At 37.9% G+C, this 18370-nt stretch overlaps 1 protein-coding gene across 3 annotated transcripts in view; it reads left to right on the top strand.

Annotated features, from left to right (window-relative positions):
* PIK3C2G (phosphatidylinositol-4-phosphate 3-kinase catalytic subunit type 2 gamma) overlaps window positions 1–18370 on the top strand; it is a 464511-nt gene that overhangs the window by 83298 nt on the left and 362843 nt on the right. For all 3 annotated transcript variants that reach the window (XM_055394272.2, XM_055394271.2, XM_055394273.2), the window contains one exon: window positions 14322–14444. In XM_055394272.2, coding sequence (XP_055250247.2) covers window positions 14322–14444 — 123 coding nt within the window. The remainder of the gene's footprint in view (window positions 1–14321; window positions 14445–18370) is intronic.

Here is an 18370-nt window from a genome sequence, read left to right as displayed (position 1 = left end):
GTCTTCCTCCATGGGGTTTTTCTGACCCAGAATAAAAGCCAGAAGTCTCCTGAGGCTCCTACACTGCAGGCAGATTCTTTACCACTGAGCCAACAGGGCTCTATTGTTCAGGCGTATCTAACTCAATGAGGAAGGCAGAATAATTCTGTTCTCACACCTTCCTCAAGACCAAAATCTAACAGTATTTAGCCTCTAAACAGAGATCAAAATTTCCATTTATAAGGAGAAAGAAAGTGGGCACACAGGGATCTGATAATATATATTTAGAATTTTTAGGACAATAGCTTTCTTAGTAATAAGCAGACTAACTGTTGGCTTTTCAGAAGTTCCAATTTCAAACATAATTTAAGCAGAGTGGCAGTAAAGACAGAGTTTAGGAGCAGAGATTCCAAATGTATGTGTAAATATTCTGCCACAGCGTAAGCTTTAATTCAGCAATCCTTGAGTTTATATTATTCACTACTAGAGAGAAGATAGCAAAATAGTATTGTTAAAAATCAACAAAGCAGTAGATGTGCTTAATATTATATAGTGGCTGGAAGATAAATAATCTTCAAGAAAAGATAAGTACAAGTGTGATTTTATTGTTATTAGAGCTACTATTTTTAACACTGTCACTAAAATAGAGGATTGTATAGGATCCAGAAGAAAAATGTCACAAAACTGATTTACATTCACAACAGAATATAATAGGAGGGAAAGGAGCAAAAATAATCATAAGGAAATAAGAGTAAAATGAATAGGTAACATGGATCAGCTAAAAGGTCACAAAAGGAGAAGTCAAGGAGATGAAGGAGATAAGTCAGGTTAAAAAGGAAGTAAAACACCTTTGCAGAACTGGAACCTATCTTAGCAGAAACAAAGGGCAGATTGAAACTGCTAAAAGTCAAACCTATGTACAGAACACTGCCAGACAGGAATAAGAAGAAACAATGAAAGATCTTCAGTAAGGAAGATAATTACTACCCAACATAATCTGTATTCTAAGTGGGCTTCCCTGGTGGCTCAGATGGTAAAGAATCTGCCTCTAATGCAAGAGACCTGGGTTCGATCTCTGGATCGGGAAGATGCCCTGAAGAAGAGACTGGCTTCCCACGCCAGTGTTTTTGCCTGGAGAATTCCATGGACAGAGGAATCTGGCGGGCTACAGTCCATGGGGTTGCAAAGAGTCAGAAATGACCAAGCGACTTTCACTTTCAAGTGAGATATAAAGAGTTTCATCAGAATAATGACATAATCTGACAACTTAAGATCTGTGCAGTGAGTTATGTAATACATGAAGAGTTCAGTTCAGTTCAATTCAGTTCAGTCGCTCAGTCGTGTCCGACTCTCCGTGACCCCATGAATCACAGCACGCCAGGCCTCCCTGTCCATCACCAACTCCCGGAGTTCACTCAAACTCATGTCCACAGAGTCGGTGATGCCATCCAGCCATCTCATTCTCTGTCGTCCCCTTCTCCTCCCGCCCCCAACCTTTCCTAGCATCAGAGTCTTTTCCAGTGAGTCAACTCAGTACACACACACAAATTAAAGAACTGAATAGGCAATCTTATTACATAATAAGTTTGGTACAAAATATTGTCAGCATCCTAAGATCTGTCTGTATGCCACTTTATATCTCTTTTCTTCTCCATAAGAGGTATTCTTTGAAGAAAAGCCACTGTGTACATTTTCTTTGCCATTTCACCATGGAAGTATGCATCCATTAACAACTTGCACCTCAGACATTTCAGATTTGGTTTCATTCCACCGCAATAAAGAAAATATGGCACTAAAGTTGAGTCACATGAATTTTTTTGATTTTTTAGTATGTATAAAAGTTTTGTTTACACTGTAGTCTAGTATGTGTGTAATAACATTATGTCTTAAAAAGCACAATGTGTGTACCTTAATTAAAAAAATAATTTCTTGCTTTCAGTTCAGTAGCTCAGTCGTGTCCGACTCTTTGTGACCCCATGAACCACAACACGCCAGGCCTCACTGTCCATCACCAACTCCCAGTGTCCACCCAAATCCACATCCATAGAGTTGGTGATACCATCCAACCATCTCATCCTCTGTCATCACCTTCTCCTCCTGCCCTCAATCTTTCCCAGCATCAGGATCTTTTCATATGAGTCAGTTCTTCGTATCAGGTGGCAAAAGTATTGGAGTTTCAGCTTTAACATCAGTCCGACCAATGAACACCCAGGACTGATCTTCTTTAGGATGGACTGGTTGGATCTCCTTGCAGTCCAAGGGACTCTCAAGAGTCTTCTCCAACACCATAGTTCAAAAGCATCAATTATTCGGTGTTCAGCTTTCTTTATAGTCCAAATCTCACATCCATATATGACCACTGGAAAAACCATAGCCTTGACTAGACGGACCTTGGTTGACAAAGTAATGTCTCTGCTTTTTAATATGCTGTCTAGGTTGGTCATAACTTTCCTTCCAAGGAGTAAGCGTCTTTTAATTTCCTGGCTGCAATCACCATCTGCAGTGATTTTGGAGCCCATAAAAATAAAATCAGCCACTGTTTCCCCATCTATTTGCATGAAGTGATGGGACTAGACGCCATGATCTTAGTTTTCTGAATGTTGAGCTTTAAGTAAATTATTCACTCTCCTCTTTCACCTTTATCAAGAGGCTCTTTAGTTCTTCTTCACTTTCTGCCATAGGGTGGTGTCATCTGCATATGTGAGGTTATTGATATTTCCCCCGGCAATCTTGATTCCAGCTTGTGCTTCATCCAGCCCAGCATTTCTCATGATGTACTCTGCATAGAAGTTAAATAAGCAGGGTGACAATATATAGCCTTGACGTATTCCGTTTCCTATATGGAACCAGTCTGTTGTTCCATGTCCAGTTCTAACTATTGCTTCCTGACCTGCATACAGGTTTCTCAAGAGGCAGGTCATGTGGTCTGGTATCCCCATCTCTTTCAGAATTTTCCACAGTTTATTGTGATCCACACAAAAGCCTTTGTGATCAAAGGCTTTGGCATAGTCAATAAAGCAGAAATAGATGTTTTTATGGAACTCTCTTGTTTTTTCAATGATCTAGTGGATGTTGGCGATTTGATCTCTGGTTCCTCTGCCTTTTCTAAAAGCAGCTTGAACATCTGGAAGTTCATGCTGAAGCCTGGCTTGGAGAATTGTGAGCATGACTTTACTAGAGTGTTAGATGAGTGCAATTGTGTGGTAGTTTGAACATTCTTTGGCATTGCCTTTCTTTGGGATTAGAAATGAAAACTGACCTTTTCCAGTCCTGTGGCCACTGCTGAGTTTTCCAAATTTACTGGCATATTGAGTGCAGCACTTTGACAGCATCATCTTCCAGGATTTGTAATAGCTCAACTGGAATCCCATCACCTCCATTAGCTTTGTTCGTAGTGATGATTCCTAAGTCCCACTTGACTTTGCATTCCAGGATATCTGGCTCTAGGTGAGTGATCACACCATCGTGATTATCTTGGATGTGAAGATCTTTTTTGTACAGTTCTTCTATGTATTCTTGCCACCTCTTCTTAATATCTACTGCTTCTGTTAGGTCCCTACCATTTCCGTCCTTTTTTAAGCCCATCTTTGCATGAAATGTTCCCTTGGTATCTCTAATTTTCTTGAAGAGCTCTCTAGTCTTTCCCATTTTATTGTTTTCCTCTATTTCTTTGCATTGATCACTAAGGAAAGCTTTCTTCTCTCTCCTTGCTATTCTTTGGAACTCTGCATTCAAATGGATATATCTTTCCTTTACTCCTTTGCTTTTCGCTTCCCTTCTTTAGAAATATCAACCCAAACACTTGAGCCTTCAGTGCATTGTAATCTTTTTGCTGATGGAGGGTACTGCCTTGATGTTGATGTCTGTTGAGATTGGCATGCCACAGCAATTTCTTCAGAAAACGATTAAGTCTGCCACATTGGTTGACTATTCCTTTCATGAATGATTTCTCTGGGGCATGCAATGCTATTTGATAGTACTTAATGATAGTAGAACTTCTTTCAAAATTGGAAGTCAATCCTCTCAAACACTGCCACTGCCTTATCAACTAAGTTTATTTAATATTCTAAATCCTTGGTTGTGATTTCAAAAGTCTTCACAGTGTCCTCACTAGGAGTAGTTTCCATGAAACCACTTTATTGGCTCATCCAGAAGACTCAGCTCCTCATTCTTCAGGTTTTATCACGAGATTGCAGCAATTCAATGTCATCCTCAGGCTTCACTGTATCTATGTGTGCATGTGTGCTCAGTCACTCAGTCAAGTCCAATTCTTTGCAGCCCCAAGGATGCAGTCTGCCAGGGTCCTCTGTTCATGGATTCTCCAGGCAAGAATACTAGAGTGGTTTGCCATATCCTCCTACAGGGAGTCTTCCTAACCCAGGGATCAGACTCATATCTCCGAAATTGACAGGCAGATTCTTTACCACTAGTGCCACCTGGGAAGCCCCCCACTGTATCTATACATATGGGTGTACAATTTTTTCATTTATTCTTTTCAAAATTTAAAAATCTTTAAACTACTGTAGATACAGTGAGGGGCTTCTCAGGTGGAACTAATGGTAAAGAACCCACCTGCCAACTGGTGATGGAAGTCAAGTCTGATGCTGTAAAGAACAATATTGCACAGGAACATGGAATGTTAGGTCCATGAATCAAAATAAATTGGAAGTGGTCAAACAGGAGATGGAGAGAGTAAACATCAACATTTTAGGAATCAGTGAACTAAAATGGACTGGAATGGATGAATTTAACTCAGATGACCATTATATCTAACACTGTGGACAAGAATCCCTTAGAAGAAATGGAGTAGTTATCATAGTCAACAGAAGAGTCCAAAATACAATCTCAAAAATGACAGATTTCTATTCCATTTCAAGGCAAACCATTCAATATCACAGTAATTCAGGTGTATGCCTCAACCTCAAAAAGCTGAAGTTGAATGGTTCTATGATGACCTACAAGATCTTCCAGAACTAACACCAAAAATAGAGGTGTACTTCATCATAGGGGACTGGAAAGTCAAAGTAGGAGGTCAAGAGATATCTGGAGTAAAGATAAGTTTGGCCTTGGGTTACAAAATGAAGACGGACAAAGGCTAACAGAATTTTGCCAAAAGAACACACTGGTCATAGCAAAAACCCTCTTCCAACAACACAAGAGAAGACTCTACTCACCAGACAGTCAAAACCAAAATCAGATTGATATGTCCTTTGCAGCCAAAGATGGAAAAGCTCTATACAGTCAGCAAAAACAAGACCAGGAGCCACAAGAATGTGGCTCATATCTTGAATTCCTTACTGCAAAATTCAGACTTAAACTGAAGAAAGTAGAGAAAACCATTCCAGGTATGACCTAAATCAAATCCCTTATGATTATACAATGAAAGTGACAAGTAGATTCAAGGGATTAGATCTGATAGACAGGGTGCCTGAAGAACTGTGGACAGAGTTTCATGACATTGTACAGGAGGCAGTGATCAAGAATATCCCCAAGAAAAAGAAATGCAAAAAAGGAAAAATGGTTGTCTGAGGAGGCCTTGCAAATAGCTGTGAAAAGAAGAGAAGCTGTAAGCAAAGTAGAAAAGGAAAGATATACCCATTTGAATGCAGAGTTCCAAAGAACAGCAAGGAGAGAGAAGAAATGCTTCCTCAGCAATCAGTGCAAAGAAATAGAGGAAAACAATAAAATGGGAAAGACTAGAGAGTTCTTCAAGAAAATTAGAAATACTAAGGGAATATTTCATGCATTTATGGGCACAATAAAGGAAAGAAATGGTATGGACCTAAAAGAAGCAGAAGACATTAAGATGAAGTGGCAAGAATACACAGAAGAACTATACAAAAAAGATCTCATGACCCAGATAACCACGATGGTGTGATCACTCACCTAGAGCCAGACATCCTGGAATGCAAAGTCAAGTGGGCTTTAGGAAGCATCACTATGAACAAAGCCAGGGGAGGTGATGGAATCCCAATTGACCTATTTCAAATCCTGGAAGATGATGCTGTGAAAGTGCTGCACTCAATATGTCAGCAAATTTGAAAAACTCAGCAGTGGTCACAGGACTGAAAAAGTCAGCTTTCATTCCAATCCCAAAGAAAGGCAATGCCAAAAATGTTCAAACTACTGCACAATTACACTCATCTCACATGCTAGCAAAGTAATGCTCAAAATTCTACAAGCTAGGCTTCAGCAGTACATGAACTCATAATTCCCGATGTTCAAGCTGGACTTAGAAAAGGCAGAGGAACCAGAGATCAAATTGCCAACATCTGTTGGTCATCGAAAAGCAGGAAAGTTCCAGAGAAATACCTGCTTCTATTTTATTGATTATGCCTAAGCCTTTGACTGTGTGGATCACAACAAACTGTGAAAAATTCTTAAAGAGATGGGAATACCAGACCACCTTACCTGCCTTGTGAAAAATCTGTATGCAGGCCAAAAAGAAACAGTTAGAACCAGATAGAACAACAGACTTGTTCCAAATCAGGAAAGGAGTACGTCAAGGCTGTATATTAACACCCTGTTTATTTAACTTATATGCAGAGTACATTATGAGAAATGCTGGGCTAGATGAAGCACAGCCTGGAATCAAGATTGCTGGGAGAAATATCAGTAACCTCAGATCTGCAGATGACACCAGCCTAAAGGCAGAAAGTGAAGAGGAACTAAAGAGCCTCTTTTTATTTATTTATTTATTTTAATTGGAGGCTAATTACTTTACAATATTGTATTGGTTTTGCCACACATTGACATGAATCCGCCCCAGGTATACATGTATTCCCCGTCTTGAACCCCCCTCCAACCTCCCTCCCCATATCATCCCTCTGGGTCTCCCAGTGCACCAGCCCCAATGAACAGCCTCTTGATGAAAGTGAAAGAGGAGGGTGAAAAAGCTGGCTTAAAACTCAGCATTCAAAAAACTAACATCACAGCATCCAGTTTCATCACTTCAAGGCAAACAGATGGGGAAACAATGGAAATACTGACAGACTTTATTTTCTTGGGCTCCAAAATCACTGTAGATGGTGACTGCAGCCATGAAATTAAAAGATGCTTTCTTCTTGAAAGAAAAGTTATGAACAATCTAGACAGCATATTAAAAAGCTGAGACATTACTTTACCAACAATGGTCCATCTATTGAAAGCTGTGGTTTTACCAGTTGTCATGTACGGATGTGAGAGTTGGACTATAAAGGAAGCTGAGTACCAAAGAATTGATGCTTCTGAACTGTAGTGTCGGAGAAGACTCTTGAGAATCTCTTGGACTGAAAGTTGATCAAACCAGTCAATCCTAAAGGAAATGTCCTGAATACTCATTGGCAGGACTGATGCTGAAGATGAAGCTCCAACATTTGGCCACGAGATAACGAAGAACTGACTCACTGGAAAAGATCCTAATGCTGGGAAAGATTGAAGGCAGGAGGAGAAGGGGATGACAGAGGATGAGATGGTTGGATGGCAACACCGACTTGATGGATTGCTTTGAGCAAGCTGCGGGAGTTGGAGATGGACAGGAAAGCCTGGCATGCTGCATTCCATGGGGGTCGCAAAAACCCCAGACAGGACTGGGCAACTGAACTGAACTGTAATGACTTAGAACTCTTTCTACATATTTCTGGCTTTAATTAGCAACTATTTTGTTAAGGCTATCTGCATCTGTGTTTATGAGAGACATCAGTCTATACTTTTCTTGTAATTTTGTGGCTTGATTTTAACACTGAAATAATGCTAGCTTTATAAAATAGAAATAATTTGTGTAGATTTGGTTTTCTTTCTTCCTTAGATGTTGATAAAATTTACCAATGAAGCCATCTGTTTATAGAATTTTCCTTATGGGAAGGATTTATTATGAATTCAATTTCTTCTAATTCAATAACATGGAATCATTCAAAGTTTAAAGTCATAAATTTCCCTCTAACTTTTAGTGGCATCCTATGAATTTTGATATGTGGTAATCATCTATTTAAATATATCTCTCCCCCATTTTTATCTTTCCAGAACTCCAAATGCATAAATGCCTCTGACAGGTTTGGATGGTGTGTCCTGGCTTTACTTCCCACTCATTTTCCTCTTTGTGTTTCGGTAGGATGGTTTCTCTTGATCCATCTTCAATTTCACTGATACTTTACTTCACTGTGTTCAATCTGATGCTCAGGTTGATGTTCAATCAATTGAAAGAGTTCTTCATCTCTAGTATCAAGTATCATATTTCTATGATTTCCATTTGCCCCTTGTACATCGTTTTCTTCTCTCTGCTGAAATCCCCATCTGTTCATGACTATCATCTACATTTTCCACTATGTCCTGTCCCGTGCTAATCATAGTTACTTAAAAGTCCTCGTCTGATTGTTCTAACATCTGGGTCATTTATTAGTTTGGTTTTGTGATCGTTTCATCTACTGACAATGGATTGTTATATCTTGGTTTTTTGATATAGATCCTAATTTTGTATTGAGTTCTAAACATCCATGTAGAACAATATTAGAGACCGAGTTTAATTGTATTCATACCTGGAAATGGGCAATGCTCTTCTGTTATGCTATTTGTATATAGATTTGGTAAATCTAGTCAGGATTTGAGCTCTGTGTTTTGTTCTTCCTATCATTATAGTCAAGGCACTTCAGCCTTCAAATTCCCCTAATGGTTAGTTACTATCACCTATACTTATATAGAGCACCTGCAGTTCTAGAGTCTTTTTCTCTGTTCCTTGGCTTTCAACAGCCCGTTTGCCAGGTCACAGAGACAATCTCTCTCAATACTATTGTCTCTCTTCTAGGGTGATCTGCTATTGTTTATTATTCAAAATAGACTCATTTTTGTATTAGAGTGAAGGGAATTTTGAGGTAACAATCAACAACAGTCCTAGGCTGTGTTTTTGAATGTCAGGATTAGAACTGTCTGAGCATTTCTGCCTTAAAATTGGAACTTTCTGGCAGCCAAACTGTACCTTATATCTGCACTTAGTCTTGTACAGGAGACAGTGTTCTGCCCTTCCTCCTAGTGGTTCCTGACTTCGGATAGGTATCCATGTGGGATCCTGGACTGCAGACAGGGTCCCCAGTCTCTTCCCAGGGAACAACAGGTTTTTGCTTCAACCATTCTCTCACCAGCAAAGGATCCTAACCCGTGTCCCACCTATCCCTGCAAGGCAGACTGTTTGCTTTTCCTCCCTTCCTCCAAAGTAAGAGATTTTTGCCTGGGCTCAGGATCACGGAGGATATCTGTCTCCTCTTGTATTATCATTTTTCTAGCATCATAAACCAGTAGCTTAGAGCTTCTGCTTCTTGTAAGAAGAAGATCTACAGAAATAGGGTTTCCCCTGGTAGGCCAGTGAATGGACCTTTAGTTTCCTGCACCGCCTTCATAATTTCCCCTGAACAACTGGTAGGTGTCCAAGACAAGTTTACAGATGACTGTTAACTCTCCTTGTGTCTTGAACTCCCAGATATTTCAAATTGACATGCTTGCTCACATCTAGCCTTTGAGAATCTGCTGAGATTTTGGCTGATTTATTCTTACCCTCTTATGTAGTGGTCATCTCATTCTCCTATGCTCTGCCAAAGGCCAAAGACACTTTTGTGCTCCATCTCCCCTTGGCAGGGCCTGCCACTCTTTGGAATTTAGTCTACTTGGTCACCTTTTGACCTCAAATCTCTAATGTAGTTAGGAAAAATTATGATCTTTGTATATTATCTGCCTTTTTCTATTTTTACAGTGGGTTCAAAGTTCTACATTTTAAGCTGAAGTGAAACTCCAAAGACAATTTTTAATCTTTAAGGAGCACTTCATAATAGCACTAACAGCTGAACCTGGAATAAAAATAATTCTAAATTCTCAATTTGTCTCCTGAATTTGATGCTTTTATAATTAATTGAATTTGATAATTTTTAATATGTAAACAGAAATAGAAATTAAGATTTATTTTTAAAAAATCCTGGAAAACAGCAAGCTATTTAAACACATTATTACTTTGGTCTCCCTCATAGCTAAATTAAGGGAATGGGGTGGGGCCATGAACCTTATGCTCTTAGTTTAGTTTCCAAAAATAAAATGAGAAGGAAAGTTTGTCACCAGTCTTCTCCAGTGTTCAAATTACATTACAAATATGCTTAATCTCTAAAGTATTAGACTGGTGCTCCTTCAGAGTCTATGATACATCAATTATTTCTAAGGTTAGAATATAGCACATAAAATAACATTACAGCAGTATTGTTAGTTTTCACTAATCTATAGAGTTAGAAAGAATTTAAAGTAGTCTACTTCAAACTCCTATTTAATGAAAAACTTTCCCCTAAACATCCCAATTGCCTGCACACCTGTAACATGGAAGAAGTCTCTACTCACAAGACAGCCTACTCAATTTTGGGAAAAAATAATTTTTCCAAAATATCAAGCCAAAATGAATATCTCACACTGAGCCAAAATGAAATTCCCTAAACGTGCAATTGTTTGTTCTAATTTATCATTCCAGAACTTACAGTAAATCTAATCCCCTTTTTACTTGAAAGGTCACCATATACTTGAAAGTGATTGTGTTTCCTTTTTCTTTTTTCCAAACTGAAACTTCCTAGTACCATCTATTATATTTCCTTTATGCCCATTAAACTGTAGTCTTACGCTTATGTCTCAAAACTTTGTGTGCTCCAACTGTAACCCATACTTCCTCCTTCATCATCTCTAAATATTAAATGTTCTGAAATGTTATATACCCAGGCTTCCATTTTTATTTTCTCTATTTATATTTTCCTTCTGGACAATCAAATCCAATTTCTTTGTCAGGTATCATCTCTATGAAAATAACACTCAAATCTAAGCTTTGATATCTCTTGAAATCAGGGACAAATTGTTTTGTGTCTGTAGACTATCTCATGATGGATCAGTTAAAGCCCTTGTGATTTGGGGTCAGAAAAGTATTGCATTTGCTTCTGCCTGAGTCCAAAATAGTAACAACACTGACATTATTTTTAGCATAAATTCCTGCTAAGGGCAGTGCAAATTAATAAGCCATAGCTACACACAACAGTTCCTCAGGTAATTATTTTCCTTCCTCAGTGCCCAGGTTGACAGAGAATTCCTCAAATGTTCTCCTGGTCAGTAGGCACTGTTTTTTTCACATGTTTTGCAGGTGACAATCCAGTATCAGGGATCTCAGCCCCAGATCTGCCCCTTCTCCTATCTCAACCCATAGGTTTAGGTCTAAAATTTCAGCACTTGTCCCATTCTAAGCAGTAAACACCAGTATCAAAGTCCACTGACATTTTCCCTAGGCTACTGACATATCCATGTCGAAGCTAATGCTCAGCCTTTAAATTCCCTCATTAAATTTCTGTCATCCACAGATTTATCCTGTCTTTGTTTTGGGCTAAACTTTGGATTTACATTTTTTCTTATGGTTCAGCTAATGTTTATATGAGTGTGCACTGGGTGTGAGTGTGTAAGGCGTCCATGTTTACTCAGTCCAACAGCTGCAAGAGCTAGAACTCTGCTGCATTTCCCAGTATCCAGAGGCTGAGTCTACTTGGTTTTTCCATTGGCAACTCAAGCTCTGTGTATCGAAAATATACACATATCACAATTCCACCAAAACTTCATATTTTGCCATAACTCATGGCACTCTGTCTTTTGGTTTTCCAAGTATGAAATTTTGAAAACATCTTCAATCCAATATCCCTGTTGCACTCAATCCAATTAGTCACCAAGTTAATTCTACAATGGCAACATTTCACTTAACATATTCTAACAATTTTGGTGACTGAAAAATGAAATATTTATCTTTCTGAATTTTCATGTAGATCAAATGAGATAAATAGATCAGACAAGAGGCACTACAAGACTACAATAACAGATGGAATAAATTAGCTATTGAGTGACCCAGTCAACCCAACATTTGCACTTTAACTAGTAATATTTCATGGATTTCAACAAATTCACATGTATCTCATATCTACCAAGAATGTATGAATGAAAAACAAATTCATTCACTCAGAGCCTGATATATATCTCTTTCATAGTTTTAATATTTTTTAATTTTCATCTTATTAGTTACCTGGGCATTAAGAATGTCTGATTTCTCTTATAAACCAGAAAATCTGTGTGAATGGATAAAAATGAAGTAATTAAAAATGAATTAACTAAAATTTAGCCCACATTCTTTGCCAGGGACTTTTCCTATTTTACCTTATTTAACCTTAATAATAATTGTGTGTTGTGTGTTAGTTGCTCAATCATATCCAACTCTTTGTGACCCCATGGACTGTAGCCCACCAGGCTCCTTTGTCCATATATTCTCTAGGCAAGAATACTGGAGTGGGTTGCCATTTCCTTCTCCAAATAATAATATTAATTATTATTTAATAATCATAATGCTTCTGCTGCTACTGCTAAGTCGCTTCAGTCGTGTCCGACTTTGTGCAACCCCATAGACGGCAGCCCACCAGGCTCCGCCGTCCCTGGGATTCTCCAGGCAAGAACACTGGAGTGAGTTGCCGTTTCCTCCTCCAATGTGTGAAACTGAAAAGTGAAAGTGAAGTCGCTCAGTCGTGTCCAACTCTTTGCGACCCCATGGACTGCAGCCTACCAAACTCCTCTGTCATAATAAGTTATTATTATTGTTCCAATTCTACAGATGAGGGAATTCAGATCCATGGAAGTTAAATAATTTTGATAATGGCCATAGGTAGAATGGGACAGAATCAGGATTTTATCACACATAACCTTATTGCAGAGCTGGAAACAGTATTTATTATTTGTTTCACAAGAAAGAGTATATTCATATCATATTAATAGTTGGGTTGCTCTCCTTGGGGAAAATTCGATTTGTTAAGTCCAGTGTCAAATGTGGTACTCAACACTAACCTCAGTTCAGATTATATACATTTTGCTGAGCTCTAACTTTCTGGTTCTGGAGAGTACATGTCTTCCAATTTAATAATAAAGCAGCTTTTCTGGCAGCCACATCACAATGTGGACTCATTTATTTCATACATATATAAAACAACTGAGCTTTTTCCACATGCATTAGTAATAAATTTTTCTTCCCATGTTATAACTGAGTAGTTATATTTTCTTAATCTGTGAAGACTTAAGATCCAAGTTAACCCAATTAAGTTCAATTTTTTGTTTTGTTTTGTTTTATTTTTAGCTCATTAATCAAGTCTGTTGATAATTTTGGAGTCCTGATTGTGTCTTTCATAGTATTAATTAGCCATTCTTTCTAGGTTTTTGTCAACAGTTTTCAATGTTTATAAAATCATTATAAAAGCTACTGGAGATATATTAAAAAACTTTGTTTTTCCACAAAAGACACAAAATGATATTCTTAAATATAATATCCATTTTTTGTCTTTATATTGATAATGCTTTGATAAGAAAATGATCTAGAATAAGTAGAGTTAAAATCTTTTGTATTATGAATTCATATCTTTGTGTGAAAAAAATTTTTTCCATCTCTCTTGAAATAAACTCCATTGAAATTCTCCATTGGAATGACTGTGATTCTAGACTTGATAGAGCTAATTTGTTTTGAAAAGCCAACTTTATAGTAATATAGATAAAATACATTAAGATATTATAGAGTTAAAGATGATTAACAAAGGATTAAAGAAAAAAGAGATTTCTCAACTGTTACTGTTAAAATAACAAAAAAGAATAAGGTCAAAATAGGTCAGTTTTGTTTTTTTTTAATGACAGCTAAGTTTAAGAACGTGTGAAAGCTCAAAAATTAAAAAAAAAGCTCTTAGAACTATGACACAAAATCTGTGTATAACTATCTTAAGCAGAGACAGTAATTTTGATTTTAAGAATAGTTGGTCATTTCTGTGGACTGTATTTGTCATCAGTAATTTTATTTTTGAAACATCATAAGCTTAAAATACAGTATAATCAAATGATTACCTAACATCCTCAGTACCAAACTTCATTCTCCCAAGTTTGTTCTGAACTCTGATTTTTAATAATTTTGCCCTCGCGTACAGTGCTTACAAAAATAAATGTATTCTGCACTCTACACAGATCTGCTATAACTTGTCTGGTTTTCAAAGTATTTTGCAGGAACCAGAAACTTTCAGTCTCTCTCTCTGTCTCTGTTTCTTCTCTCTCCCATTTTATATCAGATAATGTTAGAGTTGATATATATCAACTAGGACTGATAGTCCTACTTTTCAGCATTCACTCAATGCAAATCATGCTTAGATCACAGGGTAACCAGTCCTGAGAATCTTTTACATGGAAACAGCCATTTTTTATTCTGTTTCCTCTTCCTAGGTAGAGAGATAGTTTAAAGATAAATTAGTGTCCTTTTGATTTCAATAAACTAAAAATATCAATCTTTTCATCTACAGCAAAATGTGGATAATGTTATTGAAGAAGTAAAAAATATATGCAGTGTTCTGGGATGTGTGGAGACCAAACAAATTACAGATGCTGTAAATGAACTAAATCTTATTCTTCAGAGAAAACCAAAGGTAAATACACTCATTTATTACACAGCAATTATTTTAAACCTGAGTTCAATAATTAATTAAGGAGAGTGAGAGACTTCTGAATAACTGGTATATACATATGTGTGTATATGTGTGTGCATGTGTTGCTGTTAATATATATTTAAATCATTTGGGGGTAATGAAAACCTAATTCTATTATACCAAAATGATTTAATTAAAAGGAAATTTCTTAAACCTTCGAAGTGTAACTACAATATAACCTTCAAATGAGACTGAAATCTACGCTACAGTTCTACCTAGATGAATGTGCTTATATAATAATATTCACAGGCAAGTGTTTGTATAGACTATTAATGGCTCTCATGTACACCAGTGTATGCAGAGGTAGGTACCTATGCTTGCTTGGACAAGCATTTATGCAGGAAAGAAGAGATCAGTTTTGTGATATTTTTTGTTGGATCTTCAAGGCACACTGATTCGATAATCTCATATTCTATAATGATTTCCTGAGTTTTGCATTCATAAAAATGAGCATTATATGATTTTTTTTTTTAGATCTCAGAAATCTGATATAGATTATATGTGATTATTGCCTAAGTAAAAGACTAGGACATCAGGTCACAAAGAATTGTTCAATCTTGTTACTAGTTTAGCAAATGATAAAGTCAAAAGATACGATACTGCTGATGATAATACTATTACTTGATGGTGAATTGCAATAGTATCCTCACTTGTATATGACTTCATTTCATTTAATTTTTATTTTCTTTCAATTAATTCTGACAGCAATACCTTGAAGCTGATATTTAACTGTTCATTTTAGTATTAAAACCTGATGTTTAGAGTGCTGTGTATAGAGGATTCAGTTCAGTTCAGTTCAGTCGCTCAGTCGTGTCCGACTCTCCGCGACCCCATGAATCACTGCACGCCAGGCCTCCCTGTCCATCACCAACTCCCAGAGTTTACTCAGACTCATGTCCACAGAGTCGGTGAAGCCACCAGCCATCTCATTCTCTGTCGACCCCTTCTCCTTCCGCCCCCAACCTTTCCCAGCATCAGAGTCTTTGCCAGTGAGTCAACTCGTCGCATGAGGTGGCCAAAGTATTGCAGGTTCAGTTTTAGCATCTGTCCTTCCAATGAACACCCAGGATTGATCTCCTTAAGAATGGACTGGTTGGATCTCCTTGCAGTCCAAGGGACTCTCAAGAGTCTTCTCCAACACCACAGTTCAAAAGCATCAATTCTTTAGCGATCAGCTTTCTTCACAGTCCAACTCTCACATCCATACATGACCACGGGAAAAACCATAGCCTTGACTAGACGGACTTTTGTTGGCAAAGTAATGTCTCTGCTTATTAATATACTATCAAGGTTGGTCATAACTTTCCTTCCAAAGAGTAAGCGTCTTTTAATTTCATGGCTGCAGTCAGCATCTGCAGTGATTTTGGAGCCCAAAAAAATAAAGTCTGACACTGTTTCTACTGTTTTTCCATCTATTTCCCATGAAATGATGGGACCAGATGCCATGATCTTTGTTTTCTGAATGTTGAGCTTCAAGCCAACCTTTTCACTCTCCTCTTTCACTTTCATCAAGAGACTCTTGAGTTCCTCTTCACTTTCTGCCATAAGGTGGTGTCATCTGCATATCTGAGGTTATTGATATTTATCTCCCAGCAATCTTGATTCCAGCTTGTGTTTCTTCCAGCCCAGCATTCCTCATGATGTACTCTGCATATAAGTTAAATAAGCAAGGTGACAATATACAGCCTTGACGTACTTTTCCTATTTGGAACCAGTCTGTTGTTCCATGTTCAGTTCTGACTGTTGCTTCCTGACCTGCATACAGGTTTCTCAAGAGGCAGGTCAGGTGGTCTGGGATGCCCATCTCTTTCAGAATGTTCCACAGTTTCTTGTGATCCACACAGTCAAAGGCTTTGGCATAGTCAATAAAACAGAAATAGATATTTTTCTGGAACTCTCTTACTTTCTCCATGATCCAGCGGATGTTGGCAATTTGATCTCTGGTTCCTCTGTCTTTTCTAAAACCTGCTTGAACATCTGGGAGTTCACAGTTCACATATTGCTGAAGCCTGGCTTGGAGAATTTTGAGCATGACTTTACTAGCGTGTGAGATGAGTGCAATTGTGCGGTGGTTTGAGCATTCTTTGGCATTGCCTTTCTTTGGGATTGGAATGAAGACTGATCTTTTCCAGTCCTGTAGCCACTGCTGAGTTTTCCAAATTTGCTGGCGTATATAGTGCAGCACTTTCACAGCATCATCTTTCAAGATTTGAAATAGCTGAACTGGAATTCCATCACCTCCACTAGCTTTGTTCATAGTGATGCTTTCTAAGGTCCACTTTACTTCACATTCCAAGATGTCGGGCTTAGGTCAGTTATCACGTTATTGTGACTATTTTGGTCATGAAGATCTTTTTTGTACAGTTCTTCTGTGTATTCTTGCCGCCTCTTCTTAATATCTTCTGCTTCTGTTAGGTCCATACCATTTCTGTCCTTTATCGAGCCCATCTTTGCATGAAATGTTCCCTTGGAATCTCTAATTTTCTTGAAGAGATCTCTTGTTTTTCCTATTCTGTTTTTTTCCTCTATTTCTTTGCACTGATTGCTGAGGAAGGCTTTCTTATCTCTCCTTGCTATTCTTTGGAACTCTGCATTCAGATGCTTATATCTTTCCTTTTCTCCTCTGCTTTTCACTTCTCTTCTTTTCACAGCTATTTGTAAGGCCTCCTCAGACAGCCATTTTGCTTTTTTGCATTTCTTTTCCATGGGGATGGTCTTGGTCCCTGTCTCCTGTACAATGTCACGAATCTCCGTCCAGAGTTCATCAGGCACTGTATCTATCAGATCTAGTCCTTTAAATCTATTTCTCACTTCCACCGTATAATTATAAGGGATTTGATTTAGGTCATATCTGAATGGTCTAGTGGTTTTCCCTACTTTCTTCAATTTAAGTCTGAATTTGGCAACAAGGAGTTCATGATCTGAGCCACAGTCAGCTCCTGGTCTTGTTTTTGCTAACTGTATACAGCTTCTCCATCTTTGGCTGCAAAGAATATAATCAATGTGATTTCGGTGTTGACCATCTGGTGATGTCCATGTGTAGAGTCTTCTCTTGTGTTGTTGGAAGAGGTTGTTTGCTATGACCAGTGCATTCTCTTAACAAAACTCTATTAGCCTTTGCCCTGCTTCATTCCGTGCTCCAAGGCCAAATTTGCCTGTTACTCCAGGTGTTTCTTGACTTCCTACTTTTGCATTCCAGTCCCCTATAATGAAAAGGACATCTTTTAGGGGTGTTAGTTCTAAAAGGTCTTGTAGGTCTTCATAGAACCGTTCAACTTCGGCTTCTTCAGCATTACTGGTTGGGGCATAGGCCTGGATTACTGTAATATTGAATGGTATAGAGGATTAATAAGCAGCAAAATAGAAATTTGAGCCCAGGTCTCTAAACACACTTCATTACATATGAAACTTCATAAAAGAGAGTGACTGCATGCATTCCTTATCTATATGGATAGGAAGAGCACAGATTCTATTACCTTGAATGCACTAGTCTTGAAATTTCAAAAAGACTGATTTACAAAGTTGACAATTATACTAATATATATAAATTGTCATACTTGTTTCAAATAGGTGACTGGTAAAAATCAGTAATTTCTTACTATTGAACTTCCTATGTCCTTTTTTATTTTTCCCTCAAGTGCCATTGCTTTACAAAAACCCTGCTGTTAGCTTCTGCTGTACAACAAAGTGAATCAGCTATATGTATACATGTTCATTGAATCAGCTGTATGTATACATAAATCTCCTCCCTCTTGAGTCTCCCTCCCACTCTCCCATCTCACCCTTTTAAGTCATCACAGAGCACCAAGCTGAGCTCCCTATGATATATAGCAGCTTCTCACTAGCTATCTATTTACACATGATAG

Source organism: Moschus berezovskii, chromosome 6 (genome assembly GCF_049115385.1).
Source record: "Moschus berezovskii isolate FMDL1 chromosome 6, NW_MosBer_1.0, whole genome shotgun sequence".
Classification (NCBI taxonomy): domain Eukaryota; kingdom Metazoa; phylum Chordata; class Mammalia; order Artiodactyla; family Moschidae; genus Moschus; species Moschus berezovskii.
The sequence above is the reverse complement of the archived record's forward strand: the minus strand, read 5'-3'. Positions and strand labels throughout refer to the sequence as shown.